This window comes from Aythya fuligula, chromosome 8 (genome assembly GCF_009819795.1).
Source record: "Aythya fuligula isolate bAytFul2 chromosome 8, bAytFul2.pri, whole genome shotgun sequence".
NCBI lineage: Eukaryota > Metazoa > Chordata > Aves > Anseriformes > Anatidae > Aythya > Aythya fuligula.
In genome coordinates, this window is record NC_045566.1 from 10,043,044 (window position 1) to 10,065,460 (window position 22,417).

A 22,417-nucleotide genomic window follows, 5' to 3' on the forward strand; every position below is an offset into this window, starting at 1 on the left:
AAATACAGCTACAGCTTCCCCTGGCTGTCCGTGCAGCCCTCTGCTCTTCCCACGCTGGCTCCCTTCCTCGCTCAGGAAGGAGACGGTGGGAGAGGATGGCTAAAGCTGAGCCAAGCATCTTCTAGCCACAGTGCTCCTACAGAGCCCCCACTGAGAAATCTGAAAAGTTCCTTTTTAGGGATAAAATAGCTGTGTTTTTTATTTTATCTTGATTGTTGCAAACTGGCTCTGGTGCTACAAACCCCGTTGTCTCTTTTTCCTCCCTCCTTGTCCCCCAGGTGCTCCTGACCCCACTGCTGGAGCCAGCATCGATGACGAGAACTGCTGGCACCTGGATGAAGAGCAGGTCCGAGAGCAGGTGAAGCTGTTCCTATCTCAGGGAGGGTACTACGGCTCGGGGAAGCAGCTCAACTCCATGTTTGCCAAGGTGAGGAGGAGCTGGCTGCTCTCTTTTTCGCCGCGCTCCGCTCGACGTGTCACGTAGCCGGCGGCTCGCTGCCCGCCCTGGCGCGGCGCCCGTTACAGCTGGGAATCTCTGCTCCGGTGCCTTCTCGCCCGGTCGCTGAGCTGGCGGTTGTAATCCAGGCTTTGGGTCAGCCTTGGGTTGTCCCAACCTCTCTCCAGGCAGGTCCCTGCCTCCCACGCAGTGGATCCTGCGTGAATTGGGGCTTTTCCCCCATCTCCCCATTGGCTCTGCAGAAGGAAATCCAACCTGGCCACTTGCAGACCCTACCAAGACCATGGAGAGGTGGCACCAGCCTATGGGTTCTACTCTTTCTTTGCATTAGGACTTTGTTTTCGGGTTCCTTATTGCTTGGTCCTCTTTGCTCAGCTGGACTCAAACCAGCCAGGTCGCAGCATCGTAACGTGTAGTCTGGACACCCAGACTGGGAGGGAGACAGCGATTGGCATCCAGGTCTTAAACACATCTGGGGGACCACAGTTTGTCTCACAAAAACCTCCTCTCTGCCCTTCCCAGGTCCGGGAGATGCTGCGCATGAGGGACTCCAACGGGGCCAGGATGCTGACGCTGATCACGGAGCAGTTCATGGCCGACCCTCGGCTCTCCCTCTGGAGGCAGCAGGGAACGGGCATAACGGAGAAGTGCCGGCAGCTCTGGGACGAGCTGGGTAAGGGTCACCATGAGCACCAGCGGGGTGGCCTGGGCTGCTGGGACATCAGACCTCGTCCTGTGGGCTTTTGGGGCTCTACCAGAGCTCACCCCGCATCCTCAGCCAACCTGTGGGCAGAGACTCTGACAGGTGCCAGAAGTTTGCTCTGTGCCCTGCTATGCCTAGGAGGGAGGAAGGGATGAGGCCTCTGTCTGGTCTGTCTGCCTGCTGCTCAGGTTTTTTGGGGACTGTATTTTGGGGGAATGAGGCTTCTGTCTGTCCAGTGTCTGTGTTTGGTGTGCTGCCCCAAAGCCTTGGTGAGGCCATCCTGGGGGCTGGATTAGTCCAGCTGTGGAAGGTGGAAAGGCAGCTGCATAAGTCTTGTCCCATCTAACAAGTTTCTGCCAGCGCTGGTGCAGGTTTCCAGGGTGAGAGGTGAAGGATGGGCACTTCAGAGCCCGGCTTTAATAGAAATACAACTCTGGGTAATTCTAGGTAAGCACCTTAGGCACTAGCTCAGCTGGCTGACACCGTAATATCATTAGAATAAAGCATTTAGATGACGTGAGCCCAGCGGGGCTGGTTGTGTGGTAGAGTTTACCCAGCTCTCCTGGACATCTGGGATCATGGGTGAGTAGTTTGGTTTGTGCCATGGTTTCACCATGAGTCTGAGCTGTTCTGCAGCCTGGTAGCAGGAGAGATGCTGTGGAAAGGCAGGGGCTCATGGCCTGGGACCAAAGGGACGTTGTAGAGCTAGAAGAAGGATGAGGTTGGATGGTCCAAGATCTGGAGCCCCATCTGTATGGGGAAGAGCTGTGGCTGCACGGGCTTTGGTGTGGAGGAGAGGCTTGGGGAAGGTGTAATACACTTGTAAAATCAGCAATGGCTCGTGAAGTTGCCAGGAGGTGAGCAGAGGGCAAACTAAAGGTGTTCCTACCAAACTGCACTGTGAACTCCCTGCCATGGGACCCTCTGAGGCTGAAAGCGTGAAGGAGGATGAAAATCACTTAGAAAGAGGGGGAGAAATGGGCTGCTGAGCACAGGTGCCACTTCTCTTTCAAGAAGTCCTTGAATCACAGATTGTGGGAGGGTGGACGGCTTTCCCGGTGAAGTATCTCTCCACATTTGCCCTGCTCTTACAGCTTCCCTTAAGTGCCTGTCCCTGCCATGGGAGACGGGATACCAGGTAGGAGGATCTGTGGTCCGAGCCACTGGAGCAGGTCTTGGGGCAGGAATTTGTGAAGTTGCCCAATTTAATTCCCCATGCCATCAGCATCTGGAGCGGCAGCGCGGTGAATGGCTGGTTTCTGACCACCTCGAGGACCCCCTCCACGAAATCACACCGCCCTAAGTGGTCTTGTCTGCAAAATGCTCGATAACTGGCAGTCGGCTGCCAGGCTGCTTGCAAAACGTCCTCGACACAGTCTGTCTGTGCAGTGGGCTGGGGGCAGAAGCCCCCCATGGAGCTGTCTCAGGGCAGCATGGCAGGAACTCATCCAGGAGCACAGCCCAGGTGCCAAACAAACCCAGGGGCAGCCGTGAGCACGGCCAGGCAGGACGGGATGCCTTGCTCCTGCCTGCGGTTCCCTGGATGGAAATAAGCACGCGGGCTCTGCAGAGCCGATCCCTGCTCGCCTGCCAAAAAGATATTTCCAGGATTTGGAAGGGTTGGATGTGCAAGAATCCCGGAGAGGTGGCCAAATCCACCACGCCAGAATTTCCACATGGAAGAAAGCAAACACATCTGCGAAATGTGGCTGGATGGGTGTCTAGGCAGGCCTGGAGAGCAGCAGTTTGCCCAGAGCTACGGATGATTTGGTCTGCCTTCAAACCAGACAGCGAAGCCCAGAGCCCTCCCTCTCTTCCCAGCACACCCGAAGGGTAAATGGTCAGGTTCGGGTCCTGGCCTAACCTTGCAAGGACCGGGTCGGTGCACTTCATTTTTTTGGTCAGCAAAGCAGGAGGAAGCAACAGCACGTCCCCATCAGCAGATGGCACGGTGGCCGGGGAACATCAGGGCCATGATGAGGCAGGGTTGTTGTGACAGCAGGTGAGACGTGCTGCTGGCCAGCACACGTCAGAGGGAGCAGCTCGCCCGGCGTCACGCCTGGGGAGAAGTGAGCAGCTCTGTTTTGGGGGTGCCAAAGCTGCCCTGCACCAGCACTGCTGAGCGTTGCCAAATGGAGAGGGGCAGGAGGGGAAAGAGCCCCCCTGGCAGCTGCTGTAGCCAGCCCCGGATGTTATTTTGGGCAAGCGTTTAATAATTAATTGTCGATTTTAACAAAGACTGCATCACCGACTTGCGTGGGATTGGAAGAAGATCAGCCTTAAAGAAGATTGCGGATTTATACTGGGTAAAATGTAAAGGATTTTGCAGGATTTTGGAGTTTAAAAAAAAAAAAAAAAAAAAGCATCATTTGCATGTGTGTGTCTGCTGCCAACTGAACATCTACTGCCCCGTCTGCTGGGGAGCCAAGGGAAAGACCTGCTGGGGAGGGAGCTGCGTGGCGTGGGAGTATTTGCCCCGGCGCATTAGTACTTACGATTAAAGCCTAATTACAAAAAATAGACGAAAAAAAAAAACAGCTGAAGTGCAGCCTGACCTTAATCTGCCTGGAGACGGGTTTATTTATCTCGGCCACTTGTTTACAGTGGGGAATTTCAGCAGATTAAGCTGGGGAGCGACCCTGTGGGAAACGGGAGAATTTCTTTGATGGTTTGGAAACTTCAGCGCAGGATCTGAGTGCCTGCCCTCCCTGGGGCCGGAGCTGGGGACGCCGGGGTGGGAAGGCTCTTGTGACCCCCCCCTCCTCCACCCGGCCCTGTAATCAAAAAGCATTTTTGTTCAGAGGCTTAGCTTAATCGTGATCTGCCGTTTTGTTCCCCACTTAACCTTCTGCTGTCGGAAAGTTCAGATGAAGGTTTCTGCAGCGTGTGAGCAGACACAAAGTCTGACCCAGCGCGGCGTATCGGCTCGGGACAGGAGTCAGCCATGTTGTCAGCTGATGTCACTTGGCCAAAGGGCTCAGAAAACCCAACTTTTCCCTTCCCCAGACAACTCTTCACATCTAGGCAGACGCGAATCCCCCTCCCCTCCCTGTCCTCACCTCCCCACCCGATCTTCCCTGCTACAGGGGAACCCAGGGGCAAGGTATTTTGGCAGTCAAAGGGCGCCTCTGAGGGTTTCCCAAAAATAGCCCGCGAAGTCATGAGGATCCCTAGGATCACATCTTCGTGGAGCTGCAGGAGCCAACAATCCAGCGGGCTCATCACGTTCTTGGCCACGGCGGAGCGGGGGCACGGAGCCTCGTCACCGCCGCGTGCGCCCGTGGCCACCCTGGGCTGAAAACTGAGCCCGAGGAATCCCCGGTGGCAATTTAAGGCTGCAGCCTGCGGCACGGGCAGGGGGAGGCAGGCGGAGCTGTGCTCTCCGCTGTTGGAGGTGAAAGCCAAAATCGGCGGAGATTTTTGTGGGGTGAAATTCGTTCGTGAGCTTGGGGGTGTTTGGGGTCTGGGGGTGATGGGGAGGTAGGGGATGGAGTTGTTGTCACCTCTCGTTGTGTTCCCTGCTCTTGCTGCCCAGGGTGCTGGCGTTAGCCAAAAGATAATGTCTTTTTTTTCCATGTACAACCAACAGCTGCCCTTCAGCCCCGACGCTTCGGCCCCACGTGCAGCTTAATGTACAGCCTTCAGCTGCTGCCAGCTCCTTCCCTGCATCCCAGCTTGTGGCTCTGCTGGCAGGAGGCCTCCGAGATGCTGCTCATTTTCCAACACGCCCCCAAAACACCACCAAAGCTCTGCTTTGAGGAGAGGGAAGGGCAGGGCAGCGTCTGGGAGTCACGGCTGAGCTCAGTGGTGCCGCGGTGGTCCTGGAGCTGAGGGGCACCCCTGCCTGCGGGATGCGCAGGGCGTGCGCCTGGGAGGGCTCTCGCTGCGAGACATCAAGCCGAGCTCCGGGTTCCTCTGCTGCAGTCTGGGGGCTACTGGGGATTTAAAAAAAAGAAGAGGAGGAAAAAAAGAAGAAAGGAAGAAAATACACTAAATCTCCTTTTTAAATAGTTGAATGCAAATGGCCTGAAGAACAATGGCAGATGAAATAGCATTCTGAGCGGGCTTTAAAGCGCTGGGAACGTGGGTAGGATCAAAATCAGGTTAGTCTTTAGAGATACAGACTCTGCAGCTTGCCAGGATGTTTTTAAGCATGCTTTGATGTGTAGTTCAAACACTAGATTTGTCCTGGCAGACAGAAGCACTCACAAATTCATATACAGCCGGTCTCTTCTTCCCTCCTCCCCACTGTCCCCCATCTCATGAGATTATAATTTAGCTTCATTACAGAGGAGTTTTACTTTTATTTAAAAGCTGGCTAAATCCCCCTCCTGGGTCTGTGCATTATGCTGAAATGAGTTTACGGACGCCGATGGAAATGTTGCAGGCTTTCATGACGAGCGTGGCGGCGGAAAGGCAGAGGCCGGGTGGTGCCGGGGAGCTCTGCCGCACGGGTCCGGCTTGGCACGTCCTTTATCTCTCGGCTTTGTTTAGGGGCGCTGTGGGTGTGCGTCGTGCTGAACCCCCACTGCAAGCTGGAGGAGAAATCCTGCTGGCTCCGGCAGCTGCGGAAGTGGGGCGAGATGGACGTGTGTCCCCTGGAAGATGGCAATTACGGCAACGAGCTTCCCAACATCACCAACGCGCTCACGCAGAGCTCCAGCCACAACCAAGGTGAGGTCAAGGTTGGGGGAAAGGGAATCAGGCCCGTGGCCACGGGCTGCTGTGAAAATTCACCAAAAAAAAGCGTGTTTCCAAAAACGACACGTTCTTTGGTTCGAGGGGAAAGGAAGGCAGCTCGTGCTCAGCACCTCGGTCAGGCAGACGAAAATCAGCACCTCGCTGGGTCCTGGCACGGGGCTGCAGTGGACGCTGAGCCCTGGCTCCGAGCTGCTCCCGCTGACGTCAATGGGAAGCTTACCCGGGGCTGTGCAGGGAGCTGAGCCACACCGTGCTGAGCGCTTTTAAAGATCCCCCTCAAACCAAACCCTGCAGAGCGAGCCCCAAGCGCAGCGTGGAGCTTTGGGGGCCCCCAGGGCTGCCAGGTGGGACCCCCGTTCTGATGCAGAGCTTGGGGAAACACAGGGGGCCCCCGGCGCTGCTGGCTGTGAGGGTGTCAGCACCCAGTGAGTTGGTTTCCCATGTTTTTCTGCTCTCATCCCATGGGTGATGTCTCTGGGAGATGGAGAAAACCAAAAGGGTTCTGTTTATGGACACTGATTTTAGATGCCTGAAAATGTTTGGTTATGGGCTGCAGCTGTGGGGAAGTTACGTGTGTTTTGAGCATAAAATCACTTCCAAAGGCCCCTTTTAAGCCAGTTGACTGTGGGGAAATTTGCACCTATATGAACAGGCATGCAGAAGTTTTATAGAAAACCGATGCTGCCTGAATTGGTGCAGAGCTGAGCCCTGAAGCCCTGAGATGTGAAGGTGGGGAGCTGGAGGTGGAGCAGAGCCCCTTCCCTGGCTCCTGAGTCTCACCTGCAGGTCTTGGGTGCAGACTGCAGCGGAGAAGCAACAAGCCAGGGCTGTTAAATGCCGTTCAGGTGCGGAGCATACCCAGCACAGCTTAGTTGTGAGGTTATTCTTTAGTGCTAAAATGAAAAAAAAAGACGAAGCAATTTTTGCTTTGCAAAAGACTTCACGTTTAAGCACTTTCCTGAGATAGCCATGGATTGAAACCCACTGCTCTTGCAGTGCCTCCATCTGCTGCACCCTAACTGGCCCTTGGTGCATTCTGTGGAGCCAACTGCCCCGGTGCCACCAGCAGCTCGCTGCGCTGCCTCGTCCCATCCCACGTGCACATCGCCCGTCGGGAGCAGCTTGGTTTACACCTGGCCCCGCTCCAGGTCCCTCGTGGCCGGGACTCCCTGGTGTTCCCGGCCCCGCTGCCGGGGACTCGCTCGGTATTTGGGGCAGGTCACGCTGTCAGACACACGCGGGCTGCTCCCAAAGCGCCTCGCTCTGCCTGTGCCGAGGGCATCGCAGCTCGCCGAGCACCCCGAGCAGGCAGAAAGCAGAGCCCGGAGGTGTCCTAGGGCTGCTGGTGGTGGGTATGCAAACACCTCGCCAGCCTCCTTTGTTAGTGAGGGATAAGGGCTGGCTCCCCAAATCCTTCCCGTTGAAATAAACCTGCCGGCGGGCGAGGGCTTGGTTCCGTACGCACGAACACCTGTTTAATTTCTAGCCACCTCGGGGTGCCTGCAGCGCTCGGGCTAATTGCTTGTTGCCATCGTTTCCAGAGCGTGTTTACCCAGCCTGGCGGCTCAGCCCTGAGCACAGCCCTTTGTTTTCCCCTCCCGAAGGCGTTGAGCTCAGCCGGTTTGCAGATCGCAGGACCAGCGCTGCGCCGTGTTGGGGGCTCCCTGTTTTGCAACCTGCTTTTTGCCCTCCTGCTTCCAGCGTGGCCGGGGCGATAGCAGGGGGGCTGCAGGCGGCCCTCCTCCTCCTCCCGACGCTGCCTGCCTGTTGTGGCCGGGCTGAAATTCTCCTCCTCGCCCCGCAGGTCCCAGACGGGAGGCGAGCAGTTACCTGCTGCCCAGCAGCACTGTCTGCACAAAACAAAAGCCTCTCGGAAATTTCAGCCTGGATGAGCCAGAGAGGCAGTTCTAGATTCATCAGAGAGCAATAAGCAGCAGTCGGATTTGTTGCAATCATCAGCCCTGTTTTGTGGGCAAACACCCCGTGTAGGGAGGGAGAAGGACCACGGGGATGGGCGTGAGCCTAGCAAGCAGGCTGCTCTGTTTTTTTCTGCCATTAATACACCGCGAGCCTCATTAATGCATTAATACATAACGAGCCGTGTTGTTTTGGGTTGCACGCTAGCATTCAATACCTTTGAAAATGTCATTTCAGTTGCAGAGCAGCTGTGAGCAGGAGCACAGGCAGTTGCTGCAGCCAAGCAGTGGGGTTTAAAATGATGCCCCCCTTCTTCCCAGCCCTCCTGCTGATGGTTTTTTTTTTTCTCTTCGCAGACTCGCTGGCCAGGCCCCGCCGAACTGTGTTCACCCGGGCCATCGAGGGCTGTGACCTGCACTGGCAGGACAGCCACCTGCAGCGCATCATTAGCAGCGACTTCTACGTGTCCCCGTCCTACCAGCGGGAGGGCGAGAGCCTCCTCTTCAACTCCCAGGGGCAGCCCCTGTGGCTCGGTAAGCATCCAAAACCGCAGCCCTCGGCTGGCCAGGGCGGGTAGGGTGCTCATGGAGACCCACCTGAGGCATCAAAGAAGCTTTGTTACCACGCATCTGTTCAAGCTTCAACATCCTAACGTGAAAAAAATTCCACGTCCTAAACTGCAAACCCTCAACAGCCATGTGTCCCAGGAGGAGAGGGGGTGAGACAGGGCCTGGGGGGTTCCTGGTGGCTCAGACTGACCCCAAAATGGGTTTGTCAGGCTGGCACCGAGCAAGCCCCCTGCTGCTGGGAGCGTGGCTGCCTCATCCCCACAGCAAGGGAGGTGAATATACAGATACTGACGGTCAGACCCTGACCTGTGCTGTCTTAGATGAAGCAGGAGAGGGCATTTCTCCTCTGGGAAGGATTTTCCACAGCAGCAGGTCTTCTCCCCAAGCAGCTGTAGCTGGTGGTGTGGCGCTGGTGCCTCCTGGGACTCGGTAAATCTAGCAGGGACACGATGGCCACAGCTCCCCTTCCCCGGGTACAGCCTGGGCTCTGGTGAGCCCTAGGGCCAAGCTGGTTTGTGCGCCTGGTTTTTCTGGTGCAGTTGCCTTGATTTTGGGTTTTGCGCTTTGGCTTTCTTGGCACCCCTTCAGGGACCCTGTGCTGGGAGAGGAGCATGATTTGTCAGCAGCTTGCAGCAGCTCGCAGCTGAATATTTCATCCACTTAGCAAATGAATAGAGGGAGCAACAAGAAGCTCTTTTGTAGACGTGTTTGTTCTTAAACCTTCCTCCTGTTCCTTTCTGGTGACCTCTGGGACATGGAAACCCCATTTGTGGAGGTGGCTGTCTGCGTTTCCAGAGCTCTCTGATCTCTTCCAGGAATAGAACGATCCCTCTGCTAAAACTTCAGATCTTCTGTGTTTGCCTTTTTTTTTTTTTTCCCCCTTGGTAGGACATTTTGCAAGAAAATGGGATTTTCGCTGCTTGTTATGCAGCATGGCATGTCATCTGCTCCTGCTAATTTCTCACTCAGTCATAATCCTCTCCACAGTTGCTTGTGATTTCAGGTGAGCAGCGAGCAGCAGGAGCAGATGAATTTCTAAGCAACTGTGAGTCTTGCGGGGGGTTCATGCAACTGTTCCTAATAATAAAACACCAGGCAGGAGAGCTGCAGAAGAGACAGGGTCTCTGCAGAGAGCGCTCCATGCACTCATCAAGGAGGCAGTTCAAATGTCAGCCAAAATCTGCCAGTGCCCCCAGCGCAGAGCTGAGTGCTCGCTGCCTCCTCCCATGTGTCTCCTGTGTAGTGAGAGCTGAGAGAATTGTTTCAGGAGATGATAAGAAGCGTTTGGGTGAGCAGCAGTGAAAGAAATTGCCCTAAAACATGCAGGCTTTAGGAGAAAGGAGAGGCAGGGTTGTATTTGGAGCTGTCATACTGCAGCAGTGGCGCGTTGGAAACACTTCCACTAGGTAAGGTTGGTGGAAGTCAGGATTTAGGAACTGAAATGGCTGCTGCCAGCTGGCCGTGGTGACAGTGCCGTGAGCATTCCCCGTGGGCAGCCCTGCCAGGAGCAAGGAGAAAGGCAGGACTTCAACACAGCGAGCTGGGGAGTGGGGAAGATGAGAAGAGGATGCCCTGAAGCCTGCTGCTGCCAGATTCTCTCCCCACCTCAATAACACCCCCGAATGCCTGTGCTCAGCCACCCGATGTGTATGGCCTTGCCTTGCAGAGCACGTCCCGACAGCCTGCGCTCGGGTGGACGCCCTGCGCTCCCACGGCTACCCCCGGGAAGCTCTGCGGCTGACTGTTGCCATCATCAACACCCTGCGACTGCAGCAGCAGAGGCAGCTGGAAATATATAAGCATCAGAAGAAAGGTAAGGAGCTGAGGTGCTGGAGAAGGGTCTCACCGAGTCTGGTTGGGGTGTCCCAGTGGTAAAGGAGACTTTCTCACAGAGCGCTGCTGCCCCATCCAGGGCAAATGAGCCTTCCCATTACAGACTCATCCCAAATGACTCTGTAAGCTGCAGGTCTGGCTTTATGGCCACTCATGTCCTCCTGGAACTGAAGATGAGCTGCTGCACCTCATGCATACAACCTTAAGGACACCTTTTTTTTGTTGGGTGCCTGCTCCCCCTGTTGTCTGTGGCAGCCTGTGTGGTGGCTGCTCTGAGCTTTGTGGCTCTTGCAAACTTCCCACAGCCCCTGCTCCCTGGAGGTCCCTGTGTCCCATGGGATAAGAAGAGGCCTCTGGTCTTGGAGTCCTCTCTGGGTGCAGAACTCATCTTTAAATTCCTCACTTTTTTTTTTTTTTCCCTCCATATTTTGCAGAGCTGCTGCAACGAGGAGCAACAACCATCACCAACCTGGAGGGCTGGGTCGGCCACCCTCTGAACCCCATCGGCTGCCTCTTTCTCACCCTGACCGAAGCTTGTAGATTAGAAGAGGAAAATTGCCTTGAAATCTCAGGTATCGGGTGCTCCCCTTGCTCTCTGCCAGCCAACTCCAGCTGAGCCAAGCCCAAGCGGCAGCCCCAGGGTGGTTTGAAGCCCAGTCTCAGCACTCCTGGGCTTCAAACCTCCCCTGTCTCCAGCCCTGGGGTTTGCAGCAGAGCAGGAAAGCTGCAAACAGAGCCAGGCCAGGGAGTGCCAGCCCGTGGGAAGGCTCTGGTGGCAGCTGTGGTCCTGTTGCACATGTCTCAGGTCTCCTGTGTCTGAGAACAAGAAGGGGGGTGAAGCCCCATATCTCCCACAGGGAGCTTTTATCCATCATCCCTGTGTTACCAAAGGGAAGCATTGGGTCTCGCTTCTGAATTGGAGAGTTGTTCCCTCTGCTGCTGTTCCCCCACCTAGGGAGACTCCCCTAACCCTGCTGCTTCTCTCCCCCTTCTCCCAGACACCGGGGACTCCAAACCCCCAGTCTACCAACACGTGCCCGTCGCAACCGGCAGCCAGGACAGCGGCGAGTCCTACCTGTCCCTGGCCTTAGAGGTGGCCCTGATGGGCATGGGCCAGCAGAGGGTGATGCCCGAAGGCCTCTACGCCCAGGACAAGGTGTGCCGCAACGAGGAGCAGATCATCGCCCGGCTGCAGGACCTGGAGCTGGACCCGGTGCTGGTGCAGACCCTTCGGAAGCAGTGCATCCTGCTGCTGGAAGGTGGGGGCTTGGCGCACGGCTCAGGTTCAGATGTGATGACATCTCCCAAGGGTGCCCCTTCCAAGGTTTATTCCTCTCTGACCCGCTCCTGGCTTCTTCCTGGCGCGTGGAGCTGAGTCTGCAGGCTGGCTGCTCCAACGCAGAGCCCTGATCAGGCAAAGCAAGGGTTTGCTGAGCTCCCCAGGGTGAAACCGCCTCAAAGGCTTTATGGAGAACCATATAAAGGCTTTATGGAGAACCATATCACCTCCGTTTCTGAGGCATTCTGTAATTGAAATGGTTTTTAAGAAAGGTTTGAGCAGCCGTTTGCCCCGACTAATGCACCAGGGAGCTGTTGAGCAGACGCCTAAAGCTTTGGGGTGGCACAAACCCCAGCCACAGATACCACAGCGATGGCTGATGGGTTCTGCTTGCACCTAGGTGGTCCCTTCAGTGGCCTGGGAGAAGTGATCCACCGCGAGAGCGTCCCCATGCACACCTTTGCCAAATACCTGTTCTCTGCCCTGCTGCCCCACGACGCGGACCTGGCATACAAGCTGGCTTTGCGGGCCATGAGGTTGGTGCACGTTTTGTTCTGTTCCTGCCCCCCCAGTTCCCCTGTTATTTGGGTGATTCCTGGTGTTCAAGCCCTAGCTGTAGGGATTTGTGTGGGTCTGGTGATGTCTGTGGGTCACCATCCAGCCTCGCACTGCTGTTGCCCAGCCCCTTGTAGCAGCTTTCTCCCCAGGCACCCTGCAGCCCTCCGTGCCCTCAGGGAAGGCTGTTACCCGCTGGCAGGCTCCAGCACAGACAGGGGGATGATTTGCTCCAGGATGTGCCAGGGAAAATTCTGAAATCCCTGGCAGGAGCTGCTCAGGAGGACAGCCAGACCTCTCCCAGGGGGTGCCCCAAGCCTGCGAGCAGGGAAAGCAGAGAAGTCTGATGCTCTCTGTGTCCAGGGGGACAGTTTCCTTCTTGCAAGCCCTGGCTGGGCATGGAGTCAGCAACACCAGCACTGACTCACGTCAGGAAGTGGAGGTGTGGAAGGGCTGACGTGATTTTTGTCACCATGGCGGGTGAAGCGAGGCTCCTGCTCCCCTTCCCTGGGTTTGCTGAGCGTTTCAGGTTTTGCAGTATCACCATGCGGGCAGGTAACCAAAACCCGCTGCAGAGGCCCTGGGGAAATGTGCTGCTGCTTCTGATCACAGCCGGGCATTTTAAGAAGAACCAGATGATAAAGCCAGGAGTTCTGCCGGGCGCTTTGACATGAAAGGCGCGGAGAGGAGGGCGGGCTTTCTCGTTATTTATTTATTTATTTATTTATTTTTCCCCGAGGCTCGTGTTTTTCCTTACAAGTTTATAAATCACTTCACGGATCATTCCCTTCCTTTCAAGTGGGGCTGAGAGATTGATCCCCGTGCCCATGTGCTGCGCACACAGCCCGCGAACCCCCGCACGTGCGCAGCAGCAGGAGGCTTTCAAAGGCAGCGTGGGGGGGCGGCCGCCTGGATGCAGCCCCCTCCTCGCCCCACCGCCACCTCGGGAGCGGGACGGGAGCCAGGGTGGCTCTGACGTTGCCTCCTCCCGTTTGCCCTTCAGGTTGCCCGTGCTGGAGACCACGGCACCGTCCGGCGACGTGAGCCACCCGCACCACCTGGTGTCGGTGGTCCCCAGCAGGTACCCGCGCTGGTTCACCCTGGGGCACCTGGAGTCGCAGCAGTGCGAGCTGGCCTCCACCATGCTCACGGCGGCCAAAGGTTGGTGCTGGCCACGCTGTGCCTCTGGACACGGGGGAGATGGGGGAGGTCAAGGGGAGCCAGAGAATCCCAAGGGCTGGGGAGCTCAAGGAACGGGGAGCGATGTCGTGGGAGTGATGGGAAGGGGACCTGGGAGAGCTGGGATGGGGAGCACTCATCAGCCCGTCCAGAAATGGGAACCCTGTCCTCGTGGTGCTTGGTCCTCTAGGATGTGGGTGATGAGATGTAGCTGCACTGAAAGTATTTACCTGGAGAAAATTGGGAGCTTCTGTTTCCCTTCTCTCAAGCATGGGGCGTCTTCAACCTCAGCTGGACAAGAGGTCCCCCAGGAGGTGTGGGCATACCTCTGGGGATAGTGACCAGAGCTCGGGGAACCCCAGGACGTCACCCCAAGCCCCTGGGTGACACTGGACCATGCCTGCCCTGTAGCAGGGAGCATCCCCTGACCCACAGTGATGAGGCGAGCCCAAGATTTTCACCAAACTTCCATTTGTCCAGATGCCAACCCCACCACTTCAGGGCAGCAAACCCCTGGCCAGGAAGGTGGTGGTGGCTGTGCCATCAGAGAGCTCCAGCCTCGCTGTCCCTGCAGCCTCCTTCACCTCTCTTGCTTGTCCAGGGCTGCTGCCATGCTCCCCCCTCGCGGGGACCTGATGGAGATTTGTTTCCTGGATGGAAGTGGCTGAGTTTTGTAGCCCCTCGTGAGGATGAGGGTTTTATGCTGGGGTTGTAGGGCTGGCGGATTGCATCTGCTGCTCCCCCCGTGCCTTTCCCTGGGTGTTCCCCGGCTGCAGCATGTCCCAATGCGATCCTGTGTCCTCGCAGCATTTCTCACCCACACCCCCGCTAGCCGTTTTAGGGAGGTTTGGATTTTGGTGGCGGTGCAAGCGGCTGCTGTGGGTGGCAGGCGATATATTTAGCTATTAGTCATCTGAGATGTCTGTGTGTGCCCAGGTGCAGCTCCAGGGTTTTCACATTGCTGTGCGTTTTTTTTTTTCTTATTATTTTCTTTGCTCGAGGCTCATCTGCTCAGCTGGTGACTATGGGAGTAGAAACATGAGCCTGGAGCAAGGCAGAGGGGCTGATGTGACGTGGCAGCATCTGCTCTGTGCCCACACCAAAGGTCCCTCTCCCCACCCTGTGTCCCACAGGGGCTGGTAGGAGGTGCTGATGTCCCCTGCAAGGCTCTGAGATATGGGGACAGGTTTGGGGGTGAGTGAGTGTGGCTGCCCAGGGAGCAGGAAGGTGGTTTGCAGTGCAGTATTGCGGTGGGGAAGACACCCCATGTGCTGTTGTACCTCAGGGCCTGATCAGCATCCCTTCGTGTGCACGTCTAGAGGGGCTGGCCATGCTGAAGGGGCTGGTTCACCACCCGGTGCAGGCAGGAGATGGGGCTGGGGGAAGCGTGGGAGGAGGCTCAGCTGCCTGACCAGCCTTTACCTGCGCTCAGGGGACATGCTGCGCCTGCGCACGGTGCTGGAGGCCATTCAGAAGAACATCCACTCCTCCTCCTTGATCTTCAAGCTGGCCCAGGACGCGTTCAAGATTGCCACACCAGCCGACAGCAACTCGGACACGACACTCCTCAACGTGGCGCTGGAGCTGGGGCTCCAGGTACGGGATAACGCGGGGGATGGCGGTGGCAATTCTGCCCCTCTAAAGGTGGGACCAGCCCTGGTCTTCTGCCAAGTAGATGGTCCCCCATGGCACATAGGACTCACGTGGAAGGGGTAAATTCATCATCATGTGGCCTGGAGTGGGTAAGCTCAGCCCCACCAGGCCCCTGCAGTGGTTTAGAGGAGATTTTGGATTAGGCAGCCCCTGAGAACTTCATGGGGAGCTGATAAGTGAGCGTGGGGAATTTGGGGAGCACTGTGGTGTTGGTGGTCTCGGTGGAGCCCCATAAAATAGCTGATTGCCCCACATTTCCCTTGCAGGTGATGCGCATGACCCTGTCCACCCTCAACTGGCGGCGGCGGGAGATGGTGAGGTGGCTGGTGACGTGCGCGACGGAAGTGGGTGAGTGCCTAGAGCGAGACCCTAGGCTTGGGTTTCAAGCTCTCCCGGCTCTTCCCTGACCTTCACGTCTCTTGCAGGGGTGCGGGCCCTGGTGAGCATCCTGCAGAGCTGGTACTCGCTGTTCACCCCCACGGAAGCCACCAGCATCGTGGCGGCCACGGTGATGTCCCACAACACCATCCTGCGCCTCAGCCTGGACTACCCGCAGCGGGAGGAGCTGGCCAGCTGCGCCCGCACCCTGGCCCTGCAGTGCGCCATGAAGGACCCGCAGAACTGCGCCCTGTCCGCCCTCACCCTCTGCGAGAAGGACCACATCGCCTTCGAGACCGCCTACCAGATCGTCATCGACGCCGCCTCCACCGGCATGACCTACACCCAGCTCTTCACCATCGCCCGCTACATGGAGCACCGGGGCTACCCGCTGCGGGCCTTCAAGCTGGCCTCGCTGGCCATGACGCATCTCAACCTGGCCTACAACCAGGACACTCACCCGGCCATCAACGACGTGCTCTGGGCCTGCGCCTTGAGCCACTCCCTGGGCAAAAACGAGCTGGCGGCCATCATCCCGCTGGTGGTGAAGAGCGTGCACTGCGCCACGGTGCTGTCGGACATCCTCCGCCGCTGCACCATGACGGCCCCAGGCCTGGCCGGCATCCCCGGCCGCAGGAACTCGGGGAAGCTGATGTCCACCGACAAAGCCCCCCTGCGGCAGCTGCTGGACGCCACGATAAGCGCGTACATCAACACCACCCACTCCCGGCTCACCCACATCAGCCCGCGGCACTACGGGGAGTTCATCGAGTTCCTCAGCAAGGCCAGGGAGACCTTCCTCCTGGCGCAGGACGGGCACATACAGTTCGCCCAGTTCATTGACAATCTCAAACAAATCTACAAAGGCAAGAAAAAACTGATGCTGCTGGTGCGGGAACGGTTTGGGTGAGCCCCGGCTGCCGCCACTCTCACGGCAGGGTCCGGCCGTGGCACGGGGACTCGGGAGAGAAGAAGGAAGGAGAGCGGAGAAGACCTTCCCCCCATCGGCAGAGGCTGCTCTGTTCTGTTCTTCTGATTCTTTTTTTTTTTTTAATTTTCTTTCTTCTTCTTCTTCTTTTTTTTTAATTTTATTTTCTTTCCTGGATTTAACCATTTCACACGCTGAGAGGATCCACAGATTCCTTGGGCACAAACCAAAAGGCGACCACGGGAAAAAGGATGGTTTGCTCAGCCCCTGCCCTCCCTTGCCAATACCAAAAGCTCACCTGGAAATCCAATACCTCTTTCCTGAAGGAAGTGGTCGCTGGAGGGATCCGAAGGTTGCAAAGTGCAAAAATCTTTAAAAATTCTGTTGGGGGAATAAAAAAAAAAAAAAAAAAAGAAAAAGAGCAAGCAAAGAAACCCGCAACACTAGAACCTCATGCGTCACCAAAAGCGATGGCTTTGCAGAGCGCTTCTCCCGCCCGCCCGAGACATGCAAACTCCTCTATTTGTGAAGATACTTCAATAAAACAAGTTAAAGTAACTGTTCTCAGGGATTGCTTACTAAAAGTAACACAAAAAAAAAAAAAGCATTTATGATACTGTAAATACTATAGTATATGTGTCAATTATTAAATTGTAAAGTTATAATTATTTATAATTCTGTCTTTTATTTGGGGGATACTTGAAATTGTCGTGGGCTGGGGCGATTATTTTTATTATTGCTATTATTATTATTATTATTATAACTATTATTTAAAGACAAAAAAAACAAAACAAAACAAACACAACCACAGACAAAAAGAGGAGGAGGCACACGAACATTCTCAGGTTTCCACGGCATTGTCGGCAGCGAGGAAAAGGGTACGGGGGGAGGCAAACGTCTGCTCAACTCGGAGCCCCGGGACGGATGGATGGATGGACGGATAGACAGACGGATGGACGGAGGGAGGAGCAGCAGCCCAGCGCTTGAGGACAGTGAAGGAAGGGACTCGGCAGCGCTTTCTGGGACGCACACGGACGCGGGCAGAGGACGGCGCAGGAGCGGCGCGAGCCCCCTTGGACGGCGCCCGGTTTTTTGCCTTCTCCCCGCGGGCGCCCGTGTGAGTGTGCGAGGTGCGTGGGTGTGTGCGCGCCGAGGGGTGCCTTTCTCCTGGGAGGGAGCGGGGACGGGGCAGCCACACGCTGCCGAGGGGCGGCTGGATTCCCTCTGCCATCCCACCCCGCGGGGATGCTCAGCCCCGTCCCGGCTGCGCCAAGCCCGCAGCAGAGCCTTTGGCCCCTGGCCGGCGGCTCTTGGGTTTTGCTTCATTTATTTCCGACGGGTCGGGAGGGCTGGGGGGGCCGGGGCCAGTCTGGACGGTGACTTGTAGTTAGAGAATGTGGGCTAGTTATCTGCTGTCTGGTTTGACTTTGATTTTTGGAAAGTGACTTTTGTCCGCGCTCCGGCCAGGAAACCAATTGTACTCGGTATCTGTCGCCACCGAAATAGCATTCTTCAACCAGTCTGTTTCTCTTTTTTCCTTTTTTTCCTTTTTTTTTTTTTTTTTGTGTGCGTGCGTGTATGTGTGTGTGCGACCTCTTCATCTGATGTTTAATAATAAAAGGGATGAACGTTACTGCGTGTACCCACTTTGTTCTTCCGAAGCTGGAGGGGGCTCCGGGCAGCCTGGCTAATGCAAGGAGGGCACATCCCCGGGGTACGAGGCATCTCAGCTTCCCGTGGCACCCGGCTCCTGCACCCCAATTTGGGGCACAGAGCAGCGGTGAGGCACTGAACCAGCTGGAGCAAGCGGCAGCTGGGCCTTGCTTCACCCTGCAGTGCACTGAGCGTGCTGCGGTGTGGGAGGTGGTGGCGCAGTGCGGTGTCCCCAGCACCCCGGGGTGCTTTCTGCAGGATTTGCTGAGGCCCTGGGAGCAGAATTGACCCCCCGGGGATCGGAGGAGATGGGGAAATGTGGGTCTGGGCAGAATGAAGGGTCAGTGGGACAGTCCCAGAGAGGCTGTAGGAGGGTGGTGGCCGTGCTAGGGCTGTGCTGTGTCTGCTGCTGTCCCAGCCATTGCAGCAGCGTGCTGGTGGTGCTGGTGCCTGGAGGGTGCTGCCCTCCAGGTGACTCCTGCTGGGTCTCCCACCCACTCTGGGACACCCTGGATCAGCGTCATGCTGCCCGTTTTCACCTGAGCAGAGCTGAGCTTGGGACAGTGGTGGCATGTGTGAGCCCCAAGCTCCTCGTCTGTGATGCTGCCAGCCTCGGGGACCCCTTCCCTGGCAGGCCTGAACGCATCCTTAGTGCCAGGAGGTGCCCTCCGTACTCCTGCAGAGATCCCCGTCCCCCCAGCCAGAGCCACGCAGCTGCCACGGAAAGGTGCTGGTTTAATGCTGCATCCCAGCCCGGAGCGAGCCCCGTGACAACACCGTGCTCAGGGTGGCTGTGCCCGCAGTGCAGTCCTGTCCCTAAAGCCCCAGGGCTCAGCTGTGCTTGTTGATGTGGCGGGAATGAGCGTGCACGGCCTCCACAAAGGCACCCACGTGCTCGGGGTTCATGTCGGGGTAAAGGCCGTGGCCCAGGTTGGCAATGTAGCGTTGGGTCCCGAAACCTTCCAGCATCTTCTTCACCAGCTCCCCAATCTTCTCCTGCGGACACGGTGGGAAACCACGTGTCAGCCCAGGGCACCCCATCCCCGTCAGTCCCACATCCAGCCTGGGACGTGAGATGGGGGCACAAGTGGGGAAACTGAGGCTGGAGGCCTGCAGCTCACCTTGGGTGCGTACAGCGCGCAGGGGTCCAGGTTCCCTTGCAGGGTGATGTTTTTCCCTGTCTGGGCACTGCAGTAAGAAGGAAGGAGGTGAATTGCTACGTGTTGTGCAGCGACCAGGGGGCACACAGGGCCTGCAGACCCCACCATGGGGCACGCAGGACCCCTCAGTGCAGCTCTTGGCTGCTGTGAGCTCCAGGTGGTACCAGGTCCCGGCTATCCCCACCTCTGGTTTCTCTGAACCAGAAATTTCCAGTCCTGGGATTCAGCAGGGCACCAGGACAGGCGAAGTGGTGAGGGTAACCGCCCTGGGGTGCAGCATGGGCACTCGGGTGCTGTGCTGGACTCTTACCGAGCTTCCTGGGGCCGGATGGTCCAGTCGAGACCCACCACCTCGTAGCCAGCTTGGGCCAGGTCGCTCAGGGCGTAGTGTGCGTCCTTTGCAAAGACGATCTGGGGAAGGAGATGGCAGTAAAAGGGTCAGCCCCCAACAGCTGGAGTGCAGGATGCCAGGGACAGATGCACTGCTATACGGCTGACAGGTTCCTAGAGCTGAGTCCCTGCACTGGGACTGCTGTGGGGGTTGTCACGGGATGGGTGCAGCCCTTTGTGCTGGTTCCTCTCCCTCCCCTGGCCGTGCTCTCACACCAGGGACACCTCAGGCTGTTGTGACTCACCATGGGCACCAGCGGCAGCGCCTCTGCTTTCAGCTTGCTCTTCACCCCCCGGGCGATGTCTCGGATGTACGGCAAGGCGAACTCCTGGAACTGCTCTGGGCCCAGGTGCCCTGCGTGCGACTCGAACAGTTGGAGCGCCTGGCAAATACATTGAGCTGGGAGAGCTGCGGGCACCGTGCAGTGCCTTGGTCCCCAAACCCTCTCTGCTCCCTGTCCACAGTCCCTGCCCCTCTGCCTGGACCTGTCCCTGTGCCCCAGGCTGTACCTGCGCTCCAGCAGCCACCTGCCCCACCAGGTAGTCGGTGACAACATCAGCCAGCAGCCGCAGCAGTTGGTGGCTGGCTTCGGGGTGACGGTAGAGCCAGCTCTTGGCCTTGGACATCGTAGTGGAGCCGCCCCCTTCAATCATGTAGGACATCAGCGTCCACTGCAGGAAGGAGAGGAGCGGAGTGAGGAGGTGACTAAGATGGAAAACGTGCAAGGGGCTGGTAAAGGGGTCAGTGCTGAAGATAGACCCCTAAGCAGCAGCAGCAGCGCTGCATTTAATGTCCCCTACACATGTAGGAGGGCTCCCCGCAGCTCTGGGGGTGCCAGGAGCAGAGTCACCCCAGAGGGAAGAGCAGGGAACCCCACCCTGCAGAGCCTCCTCACTTACAGGCGCCCCGGAGAAGCCAATGAGGGGCACTTTGCCCTCCAGGCTGTGCCGCGTCAGCGTGATGGCCTGGAAGACGTAACCCAGCTCCGCGGTCACGTCCACCTTCTGCCGCAGTTTCAGCAGGTCTTCCACCTCCTTCAGGGGCTCTGGGAACGTGGGTCCTTTGCCAGGGACCATGACAACCTCCATGCCCAGTGCCTGGGAATGGGGGAGAATGGAATAACAGTCCCAAACCCAGCCCCGTTCCCAGCCACCAGCCACGGCTCTCACCTGGGGCACCACCAAGATGTCAGAGAAAATGATAGCAGCATCCAGGGGGAATCGTCTGAGGGGCTGCAGACAGCAGAGGGGAAGAGGCAGCATGAGTGAGGGGCTGGCACAAGATCTGGGACACACACGTAGGGCAGTGGGGTCCCTGTCTGATAACCAAGGACTCCTGAGCTAAGATTTGGGCTGCACAACCTACTGGGGCCACCTGGAGGTAAGGGCCCGACCTAAGGTTTCTCCCCATCCCCATTCCAGAGGGGATGGGGGACACACACAGCCTCCCCGGGGGACGCTCACCTGTAGCGTCAGCTCACAGCACAGCTTGGGGCTCCGGCAAGTGGCAAAGAAATCCTGTGCGGCTCGGGTCTCCCGAAACTCTGCAAGGAACCCGCAGCTGTGACGAGGTGCATGCTGTACCCCGCCATCGCCGCCCCCCATCCCTCACGCCGCCACCGGCTCTCACCGGGCAGGTAGCGCCCTGCCTGCCGCATGCACCACACCGGGGTGTGCTCCGTCTCCTCGCCGCGCGCCGCACGCAGGAACGTGTCATTCTTCAGCTTGGGGAAGCCTTTGGGGCTGCAGGAGGAAAAGCAGAGGGGTGTTAGCACCAAAACAGGGACCGGGTGCCCCGCCAGGCCCCTAGGGCTGCAGGTGCAGGGCTGGCAGCTCGTCCCTGCTCCCTGGCCGGTGACCGCAGGGTAGGGGTTTGCACCCAGCTGGGTCCATGGTGACAAATGCTCCCTCCTTGTCACCTCCCAGGGCCTCTTTGAGGGGGACAGCGGGGCCCTCCCTGGGGACAGGCGATGCCCAGCCCCGGGTCCTTGAGATTATGTTATCAGGGGCAGCAGTTGCTCCCGCCTGGGGAGATTTGGGACCAGCAGGACCCAGGGGACAGGCAGCCCTGCCACCAGCTGTCCCCAGCCCCTATCAGCACCATGCAGCATGGGGATGGTGGTGTGGGGCAGGGTCCCCAGAGCTCCAGGTGCCCACAGAGCTGGTCACCACATGTCCCCAGTACCCTTCCAGTGGTGTCACCGCTCCGGAGCTGCAGCCTGGTGTGCACACACATGGGGTGGGATGGGGACCCCGCAGGACCTCACTGCTCTGAGGGGTGGGGGCCACAGGGACAGATCCCCAGAACCTCCATGTGGATCCAGGGCCACTCCAGTGTCCCCAGTGAGCCATGCAAGGGCGGGATCAGCCTCCCACACCAGTGCCACACCAGTGTCCCCAGGGTCATAGCACCCCAGTGCCATACTGATGTCCCCTAGTGCCACAGTATTTGTCCCCAGTGCCACAGCACTGTCCCCAGGGTCAACCAACACCTCAGCAGTGTCCCCAGTGCCACACCTGTGTCCCCAAGTTCGTATCACCCCAGTGCCACAGCACTGTCCCCAGTGCCACACCAGTAACCCCAGTGCCACACCAGTGTCCCTAGTGCCACACCAGTATTCGCATGGTTACCCAACACCTTAACAGTGTTCCCAGTGCCACCCCAGTGTCCCCAGTGCCACCCCAGCGCCACCCCAGTGCCACCCCAGTGCAGGATCCCAGCACCACACACCAGTGTCCCCAGTTCCCCACTGGGCTCGCACCAGTATCCCCCACAAGAGACCCCCGGGCCACACCGGCGACCCCCTCCCGCGCCCCATCGCGGTGGCAGGGTCAGCCCCGCGGGTCCCCACTACTCACACGAGCCTCTCGCCGCCCTCCATCCTGCGCCGCTTCCCGGCCCGCCCCGCTCGGCGCTGTCCCACCCCCGCCCCGCCTCACGGCCGCCGCCATCTTAACACCACCCCCTCCCCTCCGGCACGAGCGCCGCCATCTTGCCCCGCCCTATCCCCATCCGTACGCCGCCATCTTGCCCCGCTCCCCGCCCCTCCGTACGCCGCACG

The 22,417-nt window shown here is 57.9% G+C and overlaps 2 protein-coding genes across 2 annotated transcripts in view; one reads left to right on the forward strand and one right to left on the reverse strand.

Annotated features, from left to right (window-relative positions):
* The window catches only part of ZSWIM5 (zinc finger SWIM-type containing 5), an 87,545-nt gene extending 70,728 nt beyond the window's left edge, over window positions 1-16,817 (forward strand). The window contains 12 exon segments of the mRNA XM_032192244.1: window positions 279-427; window positions 980-1,130; window positions 5,655-5,834; window positions 8,135-8,311; window positions 10,014-10,160; window positions 10,615-10,752; window positions 11,179-11,439; window positions 11,860-11,995; window positions 13,018-13,175; window positions 14,626-14,789; window positions 15,113-15,194; window positions 15,272-16,817. Of these exon segments, the coding sequence (XP_032048135.1) occupies window positions 279-427; window positions 980-1,130; window positions 5,655-5,834; window positions 8,135-8,311; window positions 10,014-10,160; window positions 10,615-10,752; window positions 11,179-11,439; window positions 11,860-11,995; window positions 13,018-13,175; window positions 14,626-14,789; window positions 15,113-15,194; window positions 15,272-16,134 (2,606 nt within the window). The 3' untranslated portion in view covers window positions 16,135-16,817.
* A 1,712-nt stretch (window positions 16,818-18,529) lies between these two features.
* On the reverse strand, window positions 18,530-22,259 carry UROD (uroporphyrinogen decarboxylase). Its single transcript, XM_032192005.1, has 10 exons — window positions 22,215-22,259; window positions 20,986-21,098; window positions 20,820-20,899; window positions 20,526-20,588; window positions 20,256-20,453; window positions 19,866-20,027; window positions 19,601-19,738; window positions 19,276-19,376; window positions 18,927-18,993; window positions 18,530-18,801 (listed from the first exon to the last, which is right to left on the reverse strand). Exons 1-10 carry the CDS (start codon window positions 22,235-22,237, stop codon window positions 18,637-18,639), a joined length of 1,110 nt encoding a protein of 369 aa, XP_032047896.1. The 5' UTR covers window positions 22,238-22,259; the 3' UTR covers window positions 18,530-18,636.
* Between the last annotated feature and the right edge of the window lie 158 nt (window positions 22,260-22,417).